This window comes from Lepisosteus oculatus, chromosome 4 (assembly GCF_040954835.1).
Source record: "Lepisosteus oculatus isolate fLepOcu1 chromosome 4, fLepOcu1.hap2, whole genome shotgun sequence".
NCBI classification, from domain to species: Eukaryota; Metazoa; Chordata; class Actinopteri; order Semionotiformes; family Lepisosteidae; genus Lepisosteus; species Lepisosteus oculatus.
In genome coordinates, this window is record NC_090699.1 from 12,298,460 (window position 1) to 12,318,068 (window position 19,609).

The window sequence follows — 19,609 nt, forward strand, 5'->3', positions numbered from 1 at the left end:
AAAAAGCGAATATTGACGTCTCAAGCAAATCACTCCTTCAGTTAGGTCACTCTGGCGTTGCGAGGACTGGAAGTGGGGTAACTGCTGCACCAGGACAGGGAAAGACCCCAAGAACGACTGGCCTGACTTCGCTTTATTGGACTGAAAGCAAAACTGTTTCAATCCGATTTCTTACAGTCTTGATACTGTATGATAAAAGCATCTCTATACTGACACAGAGAACCGTTCTATACACCCCTATGGGATCTGTACTGACCAGTCAGGAAACCCCTACTCTTACTGACAGTGTCCTGGGATCTGGACTGACCAGCAGTCAGGACACCCCTACTCTTACTGACAGTGTCCTGGGATCTGTACTGACCAGTCAGGACACCCCTACTCTTACTGACAGTGTCCTGGGATCTGGACTGACCAGTCAGGACACCCCTACTCTTACTGTCAGTGTCCTGGGATCTGTACTGACCAGTCAGGACACCCCTACTCTTACTGACAGTGTATTGGGATCTGGACTGACCAGCAGTCAGGACACCCCTACTCTTACTGACAGTGTCCTGAGATCTGTACTGACCAGCAGTCAGGACACCCCTACTCTTACCAACAGTGTCCTGGGATCTGTACTGACCAGTCAGGACACCCCTACTCTTACTGACAGTGTCCTGGGATCTGTACTGACCAGTCAGGACACCCCTACTCTTACTGACAGTGTCCTGGGATCTGGACTGACCAGCAGTCAGGACACCCCTACTCTTACTGACAGTGTCCTGGGATCTGGACTGACCAGCAGTCAGGACACCCCTACTCTTACCAACAGTGTCCTGGGATCTGTACTGACCAGTCAGGACACCCCTACTCTTACTGACAGTGTCCTGGGATCTGTACTGACCAGTCAGGACACCCCTACTCTTACTGACAGTGTCCTGGGATCTGTACTGACCAGTCAGGACACCCCTACTCTTACCGACAGTGTCCTGGGATCTGGACGGACTAGCAGGTTCCCAGGTGTACTACAGGTGTTCACACACACAAGGAAGGGAACCTGCTGGCCTGAGTGAAGAAACAGCAGGCAGCAGCAGCACCTGGCTTCCTGGGAAAATCATCTCACACTCACACAACAACATCTCACAGGTGAACGCTGTCCAGAGGGGAGCTGGACACAGACCGCCTGCTGTCCCTGCATGCAGCTGGTTATGTTACCTTCGATCATCTGTAGTCCAGAGGCACTTCCTGTCCATGCAGGAAGTGGTGCCCGGACCTCTCTCTGCCTGCTGGCCTGATCGGTGAAGAAGCTCAGTGTTTGTCTCAGTGTCTTCCTGTGCCGTTAACCTCACTTCCATTGCGCGCATCCCAGAAGGCCCTACAGCTAGCAGTAGCAATCGAAGTGCTAAAAAGCGGTCAGCCCTCTCCAGACAACAACACACAGTACTGAAAGACACGTTTTATTAACAGCTCAATTCAACAGCTTCTTTGACAACAAAAGGCAGTAAAGTCTGTCCGAGTCCTTATAGGTTCAGTTTCCAGAGAAAATAAAAATGGCAGCCCCGAACCCGAAACACCTGGAGTGGGAATACTGACAGTGTATCAGACACGCCCACAGCGGGAATATTGACACTGGATCAGACACGCCCACAGCGGGAATATTGACACTATCAGACGCACACACAGTGGGAATACTGACACTGGATCAGACACGCCCACAGTGGGAATACTGACACTATCAGACACACCCACAGTGGGAATACTGACACTGGATCAGACACACACACAGTGGGAATAATGACATTATCAGACACGCCCACAGTGGGAATACTGACACTGTCAGACACACCCACAGTGGGAATATTGACACTGTCAGACACGCCCACAGTGGGAATACTGACACTATCAGACACACCCACAGTGGGAATACTGACACTGGATCAGACACACACACAGTGGGAATAATGACATTATCAGACACGCCCACAGTGGGAATACTGACACTGTCAGACACACCCACAGTGGGAATAATGACATTATCAGACACGCCCACAGTGGGAATACTGACACTGTCAGACACACCCACAGTGGGAATATTGACACTGTCAGACACACCCACAGTGGGAATATTGACACTGGATCAGAGACGCCCACAGTGGGAATACTGACACTGGATCAGACACACACAGTGGGAATACTGACACTATCAGACACACCCACAGTTAAGCTCGAGATCAGAAAGGAGGTAGTTGAGAAAAGCACACCAGACACACCTGCAGAGGGCGCCAAGGAGCCTTCAGGGGGCGTCTGGGTCACCTGGCACCTCCTCTTCCTCCTCCTCAGCTGGAAGAGGAGTATTCCTCCTCCCCCCCATAATCTGCATCTAAGTACGCATGGCTGCCTTCATCTTCGGATGTGCTGATCTCCTCTTCCTCGTCTTCATCACGGACTCCAGAGTACTCCTCAACGGCAGGGGTGCCAACCTCCCCCACTTCTACATGTTCATCACGGTCTCCTAAGAACTCCTCTTCCTCGTCTTCATCACAGACTCCAGAGTACTCCTCAGTGGCAGGGGTGCCAATCTCCTCTTCTTCCTCGTCTTCAGTGAAGAGTTCCTCAAAGGCAGAAGTGGCAGTATCTTCCTCTTCCTCGCTCTCTCCATCATACTCCTCAAGCGCATGAAAGTCATTCTCCTCTTGGTCTTCATCACGGCCTTGGAAGTGCTCCTCATCCTCACTCTCTCCAGAGCTGTCCTCCTCTTCCTCCTCCTCGTCCTCCTCCTCTTCCTCCCCGCTCCCTTCCGTCTGCTCCTCCTCCTCTTCCACCACATAGTCCCCAGCCCCACAGCTCTCCTCTTCCTCATCGTGGCTGGAGCTGTCCTCAGAGGCATACAAATAGCTCAATACCTCTTCCTCTTCCTCCTCCTCTTCCTCCCCGCTCCCTTCTGCCAGCTCCTCCTCCTCTTCCACCACATAGTCACCACCCCCGCAGATCTCCTCTTCCTCGTCGTGGTTGGAGTGGTCCTCAGGAGAATTCTCTTGGTCTGACTCCTCCTCCTCTTCCTCCTCCTCGTCCTCCTCCTCTTCCTCCCCGCTCCCTTCCACCAGCTCCTCCTCCTCTTCCACCACATAGTCCCCACCCCCGCGGCTCTCCTCTTCCTCATCGTGGCTGGAGGGGTCCTCAGAGGCATACAAAGAGCTCCATACCTCTTCCTCCTCGGCCGGCCTCGGTCGCAAGCCTGCTGACAGGAGCAGAGTGTGAGTCTGTGTGTGTGTCCGTGTGTGTGTCTGTGTGAGCGTACCACTGTGTGTCTGTGAGCGTACCACTGTATGTGTGTCTGTGTGTGTGTACCACTGTGTGTGTGTCTGTGTACCACTGTGTGCGTCTGTGTGTGCGTACCACTGTAAGTGTGTGTGTATGCATGTGTGTCTGTGAGTGTACCACCGTGTCTGTGTCTGTGTGAGCGTACCACTGTATGTGTGTCTGTGTGTGTGTACCACTGTGTGTGTGTCTGTGTACCACTGTGTGCGTCTGTGTGTGCGTACCACTGTAAGTGTGTGTGTATGCATGTGTGTCTGTGAGTGTACCACCGTGTCTGTGTCTGTGTGAGCGTACCACTGTATGTGTGTCTGTGTGTGTGTACCACTGTGTGTGTGTCTGTGTACCACTGTGTGCGTCTGTGTGTGCGTACCACTGTAAGTGTGTGTGTATGCATGTGTGTCTGTGAGTGTACCACCGTGTCTGTGTCTGTGTGAGTGTACCACTGCGTGTGTGTTTCTGTGAGCGTACCACTGCATGTGTGTTTCTGTGAGCGTACCACTGCGTGTGTGTTTCTGTGAGTGTACCACTGTGTGGGTGTGTCTGTGTGAATGTACCACTGTCTGTGTGTCTGTGTGACTGTACCACTGCGTGTGTGTGTCTGTGAGCGTACCACTGTGTGTGTGTTTCTGTGAGCGTACCACTGCGTGTGTTTCTGTGAGTGTACCACTGTGTGGGTGTGTCTGTGTGAATGTACCACTGCGTGTGTGTCTGTGAGCATACCACTGCGTGTGTCTGTGAGCGTACCACTGCGTGTGTCTGTGAGCGTACCACTGCGTGTGTTTCTGTGAGTGTACCACTGCGTGTGTGCTTCTGTGACGTACCACTGCGTGTGCGTTTCTGTGTGAGTGTAATACTGTCTGTGTTGTTGTGTCAGTGTAATAGTGTCTGTGCTGTTGTGTCAGTGTAATATGAGCTGTTGTGTCAGTGCAATAGTGTCTGTGTGTATTGTGTGAGTGTAATACTGTCTGTGTTGTTGTGTCAGTGTAATAGTGTCTGTGCTGTTGTGTCAGTGTAATATGAGCTGTTGTGTCAGTGCAATAGTGTCTGTGTGTGTTGTGTCAGTGTAATACTGTCTGTGCTGTTGTGTCAGTGTAATAGTGTCTGTGTATGTTGTGTCAGTGTAATAAAGCTGTTGTGTCAGTGTAATAGTGTCTGTGTGTGCTGTGTCAGTTTAATATGAGCTGTTGTGTCAGTGTAATAGTGTCTGTGTGTGTTGTGTCAGTGTAATATGAGCTGTTGTGTGAGTGTAATAGTGTCACTGTGTGTTGTGTCAGTGTAATATGAGCTGTTGTGTCAGTGTAATAGTGTCTGTGTGTGTTGTCTCAGTGTAATATGAGCTGTTGTGTCAGTGTAATAGTGTCTGTGTGTGTTGTGTCAGTGTAATATGAGCTGTTGTGTGAGTGTAATAGTGTCTGTGTGTGTTGTGTCAGTGTGATGTGTGTTTCTAGGTGTGTTGTTTGTATCTGAGCTACACCAGAGCCCGCTCCAGTCAGACTTGTTGACACGGCAGTGAAGTCGGGCGCTGATGTGCTGGAGCATGGACATGTTTCACACAGGACACCAACCGGTCGGGCTCCTGTCCCGATGGGTCGCCAGAACCGCTGAGCCCCTCGGCTCCTCTCTCATGCTGCGGACAAAAGAAGACAACATGGTCCCAGTCAGCCGGTACCAGTACTGCCCGATCAAGACACGGTTCTGAATCAAGCCTGTTAGAACAGAAGACAGGAAGCAGGCGAGAGGGAGCCTCTCAGTCTGGCTGGCCCGTTTGGTCTCTGGATAATTGATCTGAGCCTCTCACCCAGCTGTGTCTGGAGAGAAGCCAGGCTTCAACAACAGGGCTGGGCAGCTTGTTCCCCACCCCCACCACCCTCTGTGTAAAGAAGAGCCTCCTGTCCTGACTGGAGGAGCTCACCCAGCTGTGTCTGGAGAGAAGCCAGGGTATCGGCTTCAACAACAGGGCTGGGCAGCTTGTTCCCCACCCCCACCACCCTCTGTGTAAAGAAGAGCCTCCTGTCCTGACTGGAGGAGCTCACCCAGCTGTGTCTGGAGAGAAGCCAGGGTATCGGCTCCAACAACAGGGCTGGGCAGCTTGTACCCCCCTCTGTGTAAAAACGTGTTCAATTCGCCCACAAAGCAGCACACTGTGACAAATACAGAGTTGTAATTTGGAAGCCGGTTTGTGAAACACAAATGAAAGGTGCTATCATATATCATATCCTTCTCATACTACGCTGTAAGTATATGTGGGGATGTATACGAGGGGGATGGCTAAAGTATATTTAGCCATCCCCCTCGGACCACACCTACACCATCACCATCTACCTCTTTGTAATTTATTTATTGTACGTCTCCAGTCATTGTTTACACGTCTGTATTGTTTACATTCAAACTGTCTGCATGTTTACTTGCACATTGTCTATTGTTTGTTTGTACATTGTCTTGATGCACTGTTTGCACTTTGTTTTGTTTTTTACACTTGTTTTACAATCGAGAGACTTTCTGTAAGTAAGAATTCCATTGTACCAGTACCGGTTACATATGGCAATAAAGTTCAAGTTCAAGTTCAAGTTCATGTAAGAGAATCCCCAGTCTGTCTACAATAGCGAGCTGAGCTACAGTCTCAAGGTTCACAGCTGAAAGTCACCCCATCCTTCAGGTTTGGCACTTTCCAGCAGCCCCGAATATCTCAATATTTACCCCTGATTTTTTTATGTTATCCCAACTTGAGACCATAACCCCTCCCCTAAACACAGGGTCCATCTGACCTGAAACATGAGCCAGGTCTGCTGTTGCTATGTGTCTGTGTCTTTGTGTGTCTCTGTCTGTCAGGGTGTGCGTCTGTGTCTTTGTGTGTGTGTCTGTCAGTGTTTGAGTCTGTGTGTGTGTCTGGCAGTTTGTGTGTGTATCTTTGTATGTGTCTGTGTGTTTGTGTGTCTGGCAGTGTGTGTGTCTGCGTGCGTGTCTGTGTGCGTGTGTCTGTCAGTGTGCGCGTCTGTGTGTTTGTGTGTGTCTGTCAGTGTTTGTGTCTGTGTGTTTGTTTGTGTGTGTGTGTCTGTGTGTTTGTGTGTGTATCTTTGTGTGTGTGTCTCTGTCAGTTTGTGTCTGTGTGTGTGTCTGTCAGTGTTTGTGTCTGTGTGTTTGTGTGTGTGTGTCTGGCAGTTTGTGTGTGTATCTTTGTGTGTGTCTGTCAGTTTGTGTCTGTGTGTGTGTCTGTCAGTGTTTGTGTCTGTGTGTTTGTGTGTGTATCTTTGTGTGTGTGTGTGCCTGTCAGTTTGTGTCTGTGTGTGTGTCTGTCAGTGTTTGTGTCTGTGTGTGTGTCTGTCAGTGTTTGTGTCTGTGTGTTTGTGTGTGTATCTTTGTGTGTGCCTGTCAGTTTGTGTCTGTGTGTGTGTCTGTCAGTGTTTGTGTCTATGTGCTTGAGTTAGAAACTCTCTACTATACGTGCACACTATCTCAGATGTACAGTGAACTCACAGCCGAAGTCATCTTGCGCAGACTGTGCCACACTGTCTCAGCAGCAGGCTGGGGGCTGGGGGCTGGGGGGGTGATATAATTTTGATATCATTACAGAAAAAGAGATACTTACTTTCTCGGGTTAGAACTGTCGTTCTGGAAAAAAAAGGGGAAAATTCTGGATGAGTTGTGAACACTTCCTCCCAACAACCAAGCAAGCCTGTCGTGTCTTCACCGAACTAATCAACCTGGCATGGAGAGGGGTCCATACTCCCGCCACTCTCTGTGTAAAACTGCACCTCCTTCTCATCCCATCAGTCTCCAGTCCTGTGGAGCCCCTCTCCTGTCAGTCCAGGGGTCTCCAGTCCTGTGGAGCCCCTCTCCAGCCCTGGCCCAGGGGAGCCCCGATATGAAGGCTGAAGGCCTGTCTCTCTCTCTCTGTCCTCACCTGCTCTGAGCGCAGTGACACCTGAAGGCCTGTCTCTCTCTCTCTGTCCTCACCTGCTCTGAGCGCAGTGACACCTGAAGGCCTGTCTCTCTCTCTCTGTCCTCACCTGCTCTGAGCGCAGTGACACCTGAAGGCCTGTCTATCTCTCTCTCTGTTCTCACCTGCTCTGAGCGCAGTGACACCTGAAGGCCTGTCTCTCTCTCTCTGTCCTCACCTGCTCTGAGCGCAGTGACACCTGAAGGCCTGTCTCTCTCTCTCTGTTCTCACCTGCTCTGAGCGCAGTGACACCTGAAGGCCTGTCTCTCTCTCTGTCCTCACCTGCTCTGAGCGCAGTGACACCTGAAGGCCTGTCTCTCTCTGTCCTCACCTGCTCTGAGCGCAGTGACACCTGAAGGCCTGTCTCTCTCTCTCTCTCTCTGTCTTCACCTGCTCTGAGCGCAGTGACACCTGAAGGCCTGTCTCTCTCTCTGCCCTCACCTGCTCTGAGCGCAGTGACACCTGAAGGCCTGTCTCTCTCTCTCTGCCCTCACCTGCTCTGAGCGCAGTGACACCTGAAGGCCTGTCTCCCTCTCTCTCTCTGTCCTCACCTGCTCTGAGCGCAGTGACACCTGAAGACCTGTCTCTCTCTCTCTGTCCTCACCTGCTCTGAGCACAGTGACACCTGAAGGCCTGTCTCTCTCTCTGTCTTCACCTGCTCTGAGCGCAGTGACACCTGAAGGCCTGTCTCTCTCTGTCCTCACCTGCTCTGAGCGCAGTGACACCTGAAGGCCTGTCTCTCTCTCTCTCTGTCTTCACCTGCTCTGAGCGCAGTGACACCTGAAGGCCTGTCTCTCTCTCTCTGTCCTCACCTGCTCTGAGCGCAGTGACACCTGAAGGCCTGTCTCTCTCTCTCTGTCCTCACCTGCTCTGAGCGCAGTGACACCTGAAGGCCTGTCTCTCTCTCTCTCTCTGTCCTCACCTGCTCTTAGCGCAGTGACACCTGAAGGCCTGTCTCTCTCTCTCTGTCCTCACCTGCTCTGAGCGCAGTGACACCTGAAGGCCCGCCTGTCTCTCTCTGCCCTCACCTGCTCTGAGCGCAGTGACACCTGAAGGCCTGTCTCTCTCTCTCTGCCCTCACCTGCTCTGAGCGCAGTGACACCTGAAGGCCTGTCTCTCTCTCTCTCTCTGTCCTCACCTGCTCTGAGCGCAGTGACACCTGAAGACCTGTCTCTCTCTCTCTGTCCTCACCTGCTCTGAGCACAGTGACACCTGAAGGCCTGTCTCTCTCTCTGTCTTCACCTGCTCTGAGCGCAGTGACACCTGAAGGCCTGTCTCTCTCTGTCCTCACCTGCTCTGAGCGCAGTGACACCTGAAGGCCTGTCTCTCTCTCTCTGTCTTCACCTGCTCTGAGCGCAGTGACACCTGAAGGCCTGTCTCTCTCTCTGTCCTCACCTGCTCTGAGCGCAGTGACACCTGAAGACCTGTCTCTCTCTCTCTGTCCTCACCTGCTCTGAGGGCAGTGACACCTGAAGGCCTGTCTCTCTCTCTCTGTCCTCACCTGCTCTGAGCGCAGTGACACCTGAAGGCCTGTCTCTCTCTCTCTGTCCTCACCTGCTCTGAGCGCAGTGACACCTGAAGGCCTGTCTCTCTCTCTCTGTCCTCACCTGCTCTGAGCGCAGTGACACCTGAAGGCCTGTCTCTCTCTCTCTCTCTGTCCTCACCTGCTCCGAGCGCAGTGACACCTGAAGGCCTGTCTCTCTCTGCCCTCACCTGCTCTGAGCGCAGTGACACCTGAAGGCCAGTCTCTCTCTCTCTGTCCTCACCTGCTCTGAGCGCAGTGACACCTGAAGGCCTGTCTCTCTCTCTCTCTCTGTCCTCACCTGCTCTGAGCGCAGTGACACCTGAAGGCCTGTCTCTCTCTCTCTCTCCTCACCTGCTCTGAGCGCAGTGACACCTGAAGGCCTGCCTGTCTCTCTCTCTCTATCCTCACCTGCTCTGAGCGCAGTGACACCTGAAGGCCTGCCTGTCTCTCTCTCTCTGTCCTCACCTGCTCTGAGCGCAGTGACACCTGAAGGCCTGTCTCTCTCTCTCTCTCTGTCCTCACCTGCTCTTAGCGCAGTGACACCTGAAGGCCTGTCTCTCTCTCTCTGTCCTCACCTGCTCTGAGCGCAGTGACACCTGAAGGCCCGCCTGTCTCTCTCTCTCTGCCCTCACCTGCTCTGAGCGCAGTGACACCTGAAGGCCTGTCTCTCTCTCTCTCTCTCTCTCTGCCCTCACCTGCTCTGAGCGCAGTGACACCTGAAGGCCTGCCTGTCTCTCTCTCTCTGTCCTCACCTGCTCTGAGCGCAGTGACACCTGAAGGCCTGTCTCTCTCTCTCTCTCTCTCTCTCTCTCTCTCTGTCCTCACCTGCTCTGAGCGCAGTGACACCTGAAGGCCTGTCTCTCTCTCTCTGTCCTCACCTGCTCTGAGCGCAGTGACACCTGAAGGCCTGTCTCTCGCTCTCTCTCTCTCTCTGCCCTCACCTGCTCTGAGCGCAGTGACACCTGAAGGCCTGTCTCTCTCTCTCTCTCTGCCCTCACCTGCTCTGAGCGCAGTGACACCTGAAGGCCTGTCTCTCTCTCTCTCTCTGTCCTCACCTGCTCTGAGTGCAGTGACTCCTGAAGGCCTGTCTCTCTCTCTCTCTCTGTCCTCACCTGCTCTGAGAGCAGTGACACCTGAAGGCCTGTCTCTCTCTCTCTCTGTCCTCACCTGCTCTGAGCGCAGTGACACCTGAAGGCCTGTCTCTCTCTCTCTCTGTCCTCACCTGCTCTGAGCGCAGTGACACCTGAAGGCCTGTCTCTCTCTCTGTCCTCACCTGCTCTGAGCGCAGTGACACCTGAAGGCCTGTCTCTCTCTCTGTCCTCACCTGCTCTGAGCGCAGTGACACCTGAAGGCCTGTCTCTCTCTCTCTCTCTCCTCACCTGCTCTGAGCGCAGTGACACCTGAAGGCCTGTCTCTCTCTCTCTCTGTCCACCTGCTCTGAGCGCAGTGACACCTGAAGGCCTGTCTCTCTCTCTCTCTGTCCTCACCTGCTCCGAGCGCAGTGACACCTGAAGGCCTGTCTCTCTCTCTCTCTCTCCTCACCTGCTCTGAGCGCAGTGACACCTGAAGGCCTGTCTCTCTCTCTCTCCTCACCTGCTCTGAGCGCAGTGACACCTGAAGGCCTGTCTCTCTCTCTCTCCTCACCTGCTCTGAGCGCAGTGACACCTGAAGGCCTGTCTCTCTCTCTCTCCTCACCTGTTCCTCCTCCAGCACGCAGGCGGGACAGAGGTGCTGCTTCCTGTGGGTGCAGTAGAGCCGGGCCGCCTGGCCGTGCCGCGGGCAGCGCTGGGCCCGGGGGTCCGACAGGGGCTGGACCAGGGGGTGGCGGGTGTAGGCGGGGCGCTCCAGGTGTGGCCGCAGGTGGTCCAGGCAGAGGGACACCTGGCACTGCAGGCAGGTCCTGGCGGCCGGCGCGCCCCCCCGGGGGCAGGTGTCGCAGGGCACCGGCGCCGCCCCCTCCACGGCCCGGTCCCGCCGCAGGAAGTCCAGGGCGATGTTGGCCAGCCGGTAGTTCTGCCGCGGCTCCTCGGGGCGGCACTCCCGCCGGCACTCGGGGCAGCGGATCGGCCCCCCCGGGGCCCCCGGGGCCCCCAGGGCCCGCACGCAGCGCAGGCACAGGTTGTGGCCACAGGGCAGCAGGCGGGGGTCCTGGAAGATGTCCAGGCACACGGGGCAGGTCAGCTCCCCCTCCAGGGTGGAGTCTCCCTGCGTGGAGGAGAAGGAGGAGGAGGAGGAGAAGGAGAAGGAGGAGGAGGGGGCGGCCGCCATCTTCCCGGCGGGTCTGAACGCCAGCCGCTGCCCCCGCCGACCGGAAAGACACGACAGCCGCAAGCCACACTCCACGACACGGCCGCACGCCGCTCCCTCGCGTCTCGACGAGGAATTATGATTCCTCAGGAGCTTTTTTTAAAATATATATATATAAACACGGAGCTTCGCCGAGCGGGGTGTGTTCGGGTCTCTCACACCGCCCGGAAACGGGCTGCTCCGGAGAGACACCGCTCGGCTCCCGACCTCACTCCGGGCGAAAACGAAAGTATCGGCTGCGTGACTTCGCGCCCACGTCCCCCCTCCCACGAAAACAGCAGCCGGCGCTTTCGCTTTCGCTTTCCGAACGCCGTGACGTGACGTGACGTGACGGGACGGTCGCGGGAAGTGGGAAGCGAAGTTGAGCGTGGTGGAGAGGGGGAGTGGGATTAGGGTCCCGTTTATAAAATGCTTGAAACACTGCTTCCAGGAAAGCGAGCCGAGCCCGTCCTGCGGGTCTGCACACCCCACTGGGAACCCGCCCGCCGGCTGGGGGGAACCGGAAGCGAGCGCGGGGGGGGGGAGGAAGTGCGAGAAGGGGGGTGGTTACCCAGGGTGCACCGGGAATGTAGTTTTTCTTCACCGCTGCGGGCACAGGCAAGCAGGTGACAGTCCTGTCAAATCCTTTCCTCGCCGGGCGGGTGGAGCTGTACGGAGGCGCGCAGCTGTCACCAAGGGAAAGAGTATTTCATGTGGCATCTCGCCACGACTTTCCCCTGGGGTTCATTCAGAACGAAACGTTATAACACAATTATAACCACGAGGGCGCTCACACATAAGATCACTTTCCTGTCCAGTCTCTTTCATCAGGAATGTGTCTTTTCTCAGACCCCAGCTTGCTCTCCAGGAGACACACAGACAGGGAGAGAAGCTGGGGGTCAGAGCGCAGGGTCAGACATTTATACAGCACCCCTGGAGCAGCTGGGGTTCAGGGCCTCGCTCAGGGGCCCAGCGGAGTAGGATTCCTCTGCCGGCCGCGGGATTCGAACCGGCAACCTCCCAGCCACAGGCGCAGATCCTGAGCCACAGAGCCACCAGCTGGCCTTAAACCCAGACCGCGCGATTGATTCCACTGCTTCAGACTGGAAGTCGGCGCATGACGATGGAGGTGCTGTACGACAGCTGAGCCATCGCCGGATGATCGCATGAAGTGCGCGACCGTCCTCTCTACGGACGGAGCTCGTTCTGGAAGGTCGCGGAGGAGACGACAGCGGCCAGGCTCAACCAGACCCGGCTGTCCGTCAGAAGCGATCTCTGCTGACGTCGTTCCTCTCCTCAACGCCGAGGATTACCGGACGCGATCGCCGCCTGCCGGGGACGGCGCTAGGAGCGCCCGGTCGGACCCTACGCGGCGCCGAGTCTGCGCGGTGGTGTCCTGAAGGCGAAAGTCGTACCCGTGGCAGGAGAGCTGGGTCGGGTCTCACAGGAGTCAGGACCAGGGCATCCAGGTCCCAAACGAGAGGCGAGGAAAGACGAGGCGGGGCAGCCAGGCATCAGGGCGAGGAGTGAGCCTGGCCAGTACCTGGATGGGAGACTCCTGGGAAAGCTGAGGCTGCTGCTGGAAGAGGTGTGAGTGGACCAGTAGGGGGCGCTCACCCTGCGGTCTGTGGGGGTCCTAACGCCCCAGGACAGTGACGGGGACACTAGACTGTAAACAAGGCGCCGTCCTTCAGATGAGACGTGAAACTGAGGTCCTGCCTCTCTGTGGTCAGTCAAGACCCCAGGGTGTCTCTCAGAAAGAGTAGGGGTGTGACCCCAGTGTCCTGGACAGACTCCCCCTGGTCTTTACCAGTCATGGCCTCCTGATCACCCCCCTCTCTGAACTGGCCTCATCACTCTGCTCTCCTCCCCACTGAGAGCTGCTGTGTGGGGAGCGTTCTGGCGCACTATGGCTGCCGTCGCATCATCCAGGTGGGGCTGCACACTGGGGGGGTGGAGGGGATCCCCATTACCTGTAAAGCGCTTTGAGTGGAGTGTCCAGAAAAGCGCTATGTAAGTGTAAACAATTATTATTATTATTATTATTATTATTATTATTATTATTGGCTGTACGTGTTTGACACGCGTTCTCACGCTCGCTCTGTTTCGGAAAACGTCCATAGATGTATTTTTTTTTTCGAAGAAAAAACAAAGAGTCAAGGACTGATCTGCGGTGACCAGCTTTATTTTTATTTATTTTTCCCCCCGATCAGTGTTCCGCGTCGGTGTCCGTAGCCGCGCGATTGCGAGCACAAACCAGATTGATCTCCCGCGTGGGAAGAAAAGTTGGGATTCGTGCTTCACTCGAGAGCGGGGCGTCGGTCGTGATCCACTACTTTCCCACCGGCAGATCGGGACCGAAATCCCTTTTCCTCTCTCTAAAACACAAAAGGTGCCCCGAGGTCCGAGGAGCTCACTCCTGTTAGACCGGCGAGCTCGGATTTCCGCCCGAGCCAGCGGGACAGCACCGACCGCAGTACCGCATGCGGGCGGCAGAGGGCGCCGTGTCCTCGACTCTCCTTTCCGAGCAGGTGTGAGCGTGTGTGTGTGAGAGAGAGAGACCGGGAGAGGGAGGCAGCCTGGAGGCGCTGAAGGGAGAGAGAGGGGGACACAGGCGCACAGAGGGATTGGAAAACGGGGAGATGAGGAGGGAGAGAGAAAGTAAGAGGAGTGTGTGTTCAGTGTGAGAGAAGAGTCCAGATGCCCCAACACCTCAGATCTGACACGGCGATCTGCTGCAGAACAGAGACGGCAAAGACAAGGACACAGGTCTTCATCACAGCAGGTAAGAACTGCATTTATATCATTTCAATGAGAGAGGTCTGTAGTCTCACATTGACTGTGTACAGTTATAATCCACTCTCTCACTGACTCTGTGTACAGTTATAATCTAGTGTCTCTCACTGACTCTGTGTACAGTTATAATCCACTCTCTCACACTGACACTGTGTACAGTTATATTCTAGTGTCTCTCACACTGACTCTGTGTACAGTTATAATCTAGTGTCTCACACTGACTCTGTGTACAGTTATAATCTAGTGTCTCACTGACTCTGTGTACAGTTATAATCTAGTGTCTCTCACACTGACACTGTGTACAGTTATAATCTAGTCTCTCACACTGACTCTGTGTACAGTTATAATCTAGTGTCTCTCACTGACTCTGTGTACAGTTATAATCTAGTGTCTCACTGACTCTGTGTACAGTTATAATCCAGTGTCTCACACTGACTCTGTGTACAGTTATAATACAGTGTCTCACTGACTCTGTGTACAGTTATAATCTAGTGTCTCTCTCACTGACTCTGTGTACAGTTATAATCTAGTCTCTCACACTGACTCTGTGTACAGTTATAATCTAGTGTCTCTCACACTGACACTGTGTACAGTTATAATCTAGTCTCTCACACTGACTCTGTGTACAGTTATAATCTAGTGTCTCTCACACTGACTCTGTGTACAGTTATAATCTAGTGTCTCACTGACTCTGTGTACAGTTATAATCTAGTGTCTCTCACTGACTCTGTGTACAGTTATAGTCTCGTCTCACATACTGACTCTGTGTACAGTTATAATCTAGTGTCTCTCACACTGACTCTGTGTACAGTTATAATCTAGTGTCTTACACTGACTCTGTGTACAGTTATAGTCTCGTCTCACATACTGACTCTGTGTACAGTTATAATCTAGTGTCTCTCACACTGACTCTGTGTACAGTTATAATCTAGTGTCTCACACTGACTCTGTGTACAGTTATAATCTAGTGTCTCACTGACTCTGTGTACAGTTATAATCTAGTGTCTCTCACTGACTCTGTGTACAGTTATAGTCTCGTCTCACATACTGACTCTGTGTACAGTTATAATCTAGTGTCTCTCACACTGAGTCTGTGTACAGTTATAATCTAGTGTCTTACACTGACTCTGTGTACAGTTATAGTCTCGTCTCACATACTGACTCTGTGTACAGTTATAATCTAGTGTCTCTCACACTGACTCTGTGTACAGTTATAATCTAGTGTCTCACACTGACTCTGTGTACAGTTATAATCTAGTGTCTCACTGACTCTGTGTACAGTTATAATCTAGTGTCTCTCACTGACTCTGTGTACAGTTATAGTCTCGTCTCACATACTGACTCTGTGTACAGTTATAATCTAGTGTCTCACACTGACTCTGTGTACAGTTATAATCTAGTGTCTCACTAACTCTGTGTACAGTTATAATCTAGTGTCTCTCTCACTGACTCTGTGTACAGTTATAATCTAGTGTCTCACACACTGACTCTGTGTACAGTTATAATCTAGTGTCTCTCACACTGACTCTGTGTACAGTTATAATCTAGTGTCTCACACTGACTCTGTGTACAGTTATAATCTAGTGTCTCTCACACTGACTCTGTGTACAGTTATAATCCAGTGTCTCACACTGACTCTGTGTACAGTTATAATCTAGTGTCTCTCACACTGACACTGTGTACAGTTATAATCTAGTGTCTCTCACTGACTCTGTGTACAGTTATAATCTAGTGTCTCACACTGACTCTGTGTACAGTTATAATCTAGTGTCTCACACTGACTCTGTGTACAGTTATAATCTAGTGTCTCACTGACTCTGTGTACAGTTATAATCTAGTGTCTCACTGACTCTGTGTACAGTTATAGTCTCGTCTCACATACTGACTCTGTGTACAGTTATAGTCTCGTCTCACATACTGACTCTGTGTGTAGCTGTAATGCTGGCATTGCCTATGTGCCTGACAGTCGGAGTGCTTGTTTAGTTAATGACACCGTTCTGCAGTCCTTTGATCGTCCCAGTTGTGTCTAATTTCCTCACGGCACCATTCTCTGACAAGACCTCACAGAGCCGTGTAATCCGCGCCCCGTGCGTGAGTCTAATCTGCTCTCGCTGCGGCCTGTGTGTGGACATCTGTCCCTCATCACTGTTAGAGACTCAACACCTGCACCGGTACAGGGCCTGAATGCAGAGGCCTCGGACCCTGCTCCCAGAGAGGCCGTCACGGGCAAGAGGGCAGAAGTGGAAACTCCAGGGGACATGCCTGTAAAAACCGAGAGCTTGAAGCACTTCTGTACACAGAGGGTGGTGGGGGTGGGGAACAAGCTGCCCAGCCATGTTGTTGAAGCCGATACCCTGGCTTCTCTCCAGACACAGCTGGGTGAGCTCCTCCAGTCAGGACAGGAGGCTCTTCTTTACACAGAGGGTGGTGGGGGTGGGGAACAAGCTGCTCAGCCACGTTGTTGAAGCCGATACCCTGGCTTCTCTCAAGACATGGTTGGAGATCTTTGGATCAATGAGCAACCAGCATCCTGATGGGCCACGTAGCCACCCCTCATTTGTGTTTGTGTCTGTCTGTGTGTGATTGCAATGCCTGTCTAATGCCTGTCTGTCCTGGTCCCTCTGTCTGTCTGTGTGTGATTGCGAATGCCTGTCTGTCCTGGTCCCTCTGTCTGTCTGTGTGTGATTGCGAATGCCTGTCTGTCCTGGTCCCTCTGTCTGTCTGTGTGTGATTGCGAATGCCTGTCTGTCCTGGTCCCTCTGTCTGTCTGTGTGTGATTGTAAATGTCTGTCTGTCCTGGTCCCTCTGTCTGTGTGTGATTGTGAATGCCTGTCTGTCTTGCTCCCTCTGTCTGTCTGTGTGTGATTGTGAATGTCTGTCTGTCCTGGTCCCTCTGTCCGTGTGTGATTGTGAATGTCTGTCTGTCCTGGTCCTTCTGTCTGTGTGTGATTGTAATACTTCTGTGTCTGTCCTTGTCTTTATGGTCTGCCCTGTGGGTCCAAAAATTGTGCGTGTCTCAGGCAGCGCCTGTGGGAGAATTCCTCTGCTTGCTGTGGAGGAATGACAGGAGAGAGAGAAAGAGTGATGGAGAGGAAGAGAGAGCGTGCGAAGGACAGATGGCCTCTCTGTGGGACAAGCGCAGTGGAAAAGCCAATTCCTGCCGCGCGCACACTCCTCATCCAGCTGGCGCGGCGCATGTGGCCCTGGCACTGTCACACCCACGGATACTCATGCATTCATTACATCATGGTCTTCCGCATGCCATTACATCATGCCCCCCTCTGTGAGGCATTACATCATGGTCTTTCGCATGCCATTACATCATGCCCCCCTCTGTGAGGCATTACATCATGGTCTTCCGCATGCCATTACATCATGCCCCTCTCTGTGAGCCATTACATGATGCTCCTGCATCCAGCATCATTATCCTTCACTCTGTCTCTGTCTTTGCACATGAAGAACACAAAGTCTTATGTGCTTGTTTTTTGGGGGGTTTTCATGTTCACTTGTCCATCCATCCGTTTTCCAGCCTCTTCTTGAATACATGGTCGCAGGGAAGCTAGAGTTTATCCCAGCAAGCAACTGGTGGAAGGCAGGGTACACCCTGGACAGGACACCAGCCCATCACAGGACACACGCATACACACCCTGGAAAGGACACCAGCCCATCACTGGACACACACACACACCCTGGACAGGACACCAGCCCATCACTGGACACACACACACACCCTGGACAGGACACCAGCCTATCACAGGACACACACACACACGCACACGCCCTGGACAGGACACCAGCCCATCACAGGACACACACATACACACCCTGGACAGGACACCAGCCTGCATATTAGTGAGCAGTAGTGTGTCAATGGGTATATTAGTGAAAGGGAGTGTGTCAGTGCTTATATTAGTAAGTAGTAACATGTCGGTGTGTATGAGAGGTAGTGTGTCAGTGTGTGTATTAGTGAGAGGGAGTGAGCCAGTGTGTATATTAGTGAGCAGCAATGTGTCAGGGAATGTATGTGAGTGAGAGGTAGTGTGTCAGGGTGTGTATTAGTGAGATGGAGTGTGTCAGGGTGTGTATTAGTGAGCAGTAGTGTGCCAGAGTGTGTATTAGTGAGCATTAGTATGTCAGGGTGTTTATATTAGTGAGCAGTAATGTGTCAGGGAATGTATGTGAGTGAGAGGTAGTGTGTCAGGGTGTGTATTAGTGAGATGGAGTGTGTCAGGGTGTGTATTAGTGAGCAGTAGTATGTCAGGGTGTTTATATTAGTGAGCAGTAATGTGTCAGGGAATGTATGTGAGTGAGAGGTAGTGTGTCAGGGTATTTACAGTATTAATGAGCAGTAGTGTGTCACTATGTATATTAGTAAGCAGTAGTGTGTCAGGTTATATATTAGTGAGAGGGAGTGTGTCAGTGTGGATATTACCGAGCAGTATTGTGTCAGGGTGTGTGTTAGTGATCAGTAGTGTGTCAGTGTGTATATTAATGAGAGGTAGTGTGTCAAGGTGTATATTAGCGAGCAGTAGTGTGTCAGGGTGTATATTAGTGAGAGGGAGTGTGTGCGTGTATTACCGAGCAATAGTGTGTCAGGGTGTGTATTAGTGGGAGGGAGTGTGTCAGGGTGTGTATTAGTGAGCAGTAGTATGTCAGGGTGTTTATATTAGTGAGCAGTAATGTGTCAGGGAATGTATGTGAGTGAGAGGTAGTGTGTCAGGGTATTTACAGTATTAATGAGCAGTAGTGTGTCACTATGTATATTAGTAAGCAGTAGTGTGTCAGGTTATATATTAGTGAGAGGGAGTGTGTCAGTGTGGATATTACCGAGCAGTATTGTGTCAGGGTGTGTGTTAGTGATCAGTAGTGTGTCAGTGTGTATATTAATGAGAGGTAGTGTGTCAAGGTGTATATTAGCGAGCAGTAGTGTGTCAGGGTGTATATTAGTGAGAGGGAGTGTGTGCGTGTATTACCGAGCAATAGTGTGTCAGGGTGTGTATTAGTGGGAGGGAGTGTGTCAGGGTGTGTATAAGTGAGCAGTAGTGTGCCAGAGTGTGTATTAGTGAGCAGTAGTATGTCAGGGTGTTTATATTAGTGAGCAGTAATGTGTCAGGGTGTGTATTAGCGAGCAGTAGTGTGTCAGGGTGTGTATTAGCGAGCAGTAGTGTGTCCGGGTGTGTATTAGTGAGCAGTAGTCTGTATTAGTGAGAGGGAGTGTGTCAGGGTGTGTTATGAACTCTATCCTCTCCTCCTCCACAGGATCTGGTGACCTGGTATGATCAACACCCCCATCCTCTCAACTCCACTGAGGATCTGCAGGTCACAGACTGCTCTGTCTCAGGCCACGGCTCTGTAACCTAAAATAAGACCGTTAGTCCTGGGACGTCCTGCTCTGATGCAGCTCTTGTCCAAGCTGCTCCTGCCCAGGGTCTCTATAGAGGAACACCCAGCTCGTCCAGGGTCCCTGTAGAGGAGCTGGACCAGGGTCCCTGTAGAAGAAAACTCATCTGGACTGGGGTCCCTATAGAGGAACATTCATCTGGACCAGGGTCCCTACAGAGGAACACTCATCTGCCCCAGGGTCCCTATAGAGGAACACTCAGCTGTCCCAGGGTCCCTATAGAGGAACACTCATCTGCCCCAGGGTCCCTATAGAGGAACACTCAGCTGTCCCAGGGTCCCTATAGAGGAACACTCAGCTGTCCCAGGGTCCCTATAGAGGAACACTCATCTGTCCCAGGGTCCCTATAGAGGAACACTCAGCTGG

General features: G+C 52.5%; 1 protein-coding gene across 2 annotated transcripts; it reads right to left on the minus strand.

The window, feature by feature from the left end:
• Positions 1–1,420: 1,420 nt before the first annotated feature.
• Positions 1,421–11,454, minus strand: LOC138238343 (E3 ubiquitin-protein ligase TRIM47-like). Of its 2 annotated transcripts, none has more exons than XM_069188657.1 (4): positions 10,455–11,454; positions 6,884–6,906; positions 4,863–4,924; positions 1,421–3,217 (listed from the first exon to the last, which is right to left on the minus strand). In XM_069188657.1, the coding sequence occupies exons 1-4, from the start codon at positions 11,025–11,027 to the stop codon at positions 2,316–2,318; spliced, it is 1,560 nt and encodes a 519-aa protein (XP_069044758.1). In that variant the 5' UTR covers positions 11,028–11,454; the 3' UTR covers positions 1,421–2,315. The 2 variants fall into 2 exon arrangements, with proteins under 2 accessions (XP_069044758.1, XP_069044759.1); XM_069188658.1 differs by having other exon boundaries at positions 1,421–3,214; positions 10,455–11,452.
• Between the last annotated feature and the right edge of the window lie 8,155 nt (positions 11,455–19,609).

Bases quoted from the DNA above. Each gene is read 5' to 3' on its own strand.
- LOC138238343 (XM_069188657.1), bottom strand. From the start codon at position 11,027: ATGGCGGCCGCCCCCTCCTCCTCCTTCTCCTTCTCCTCCTCCTCCTCC. The intron at 6,907-10,454 runs GTGAGGAGAGAG...TTTTTTTTCCAG, and splicing joins GCGTGCTGGAGGAGGAACAG to AACGACAGTTCTAACCCGAG. The intron at 4,925-6,883 runs GTAAGTATCTCT...TTTTGTCCGCAG, and splicing joins GACAGTTCTAACCCGAGAAA to CATGAGAGAGGAGCCGAGGG.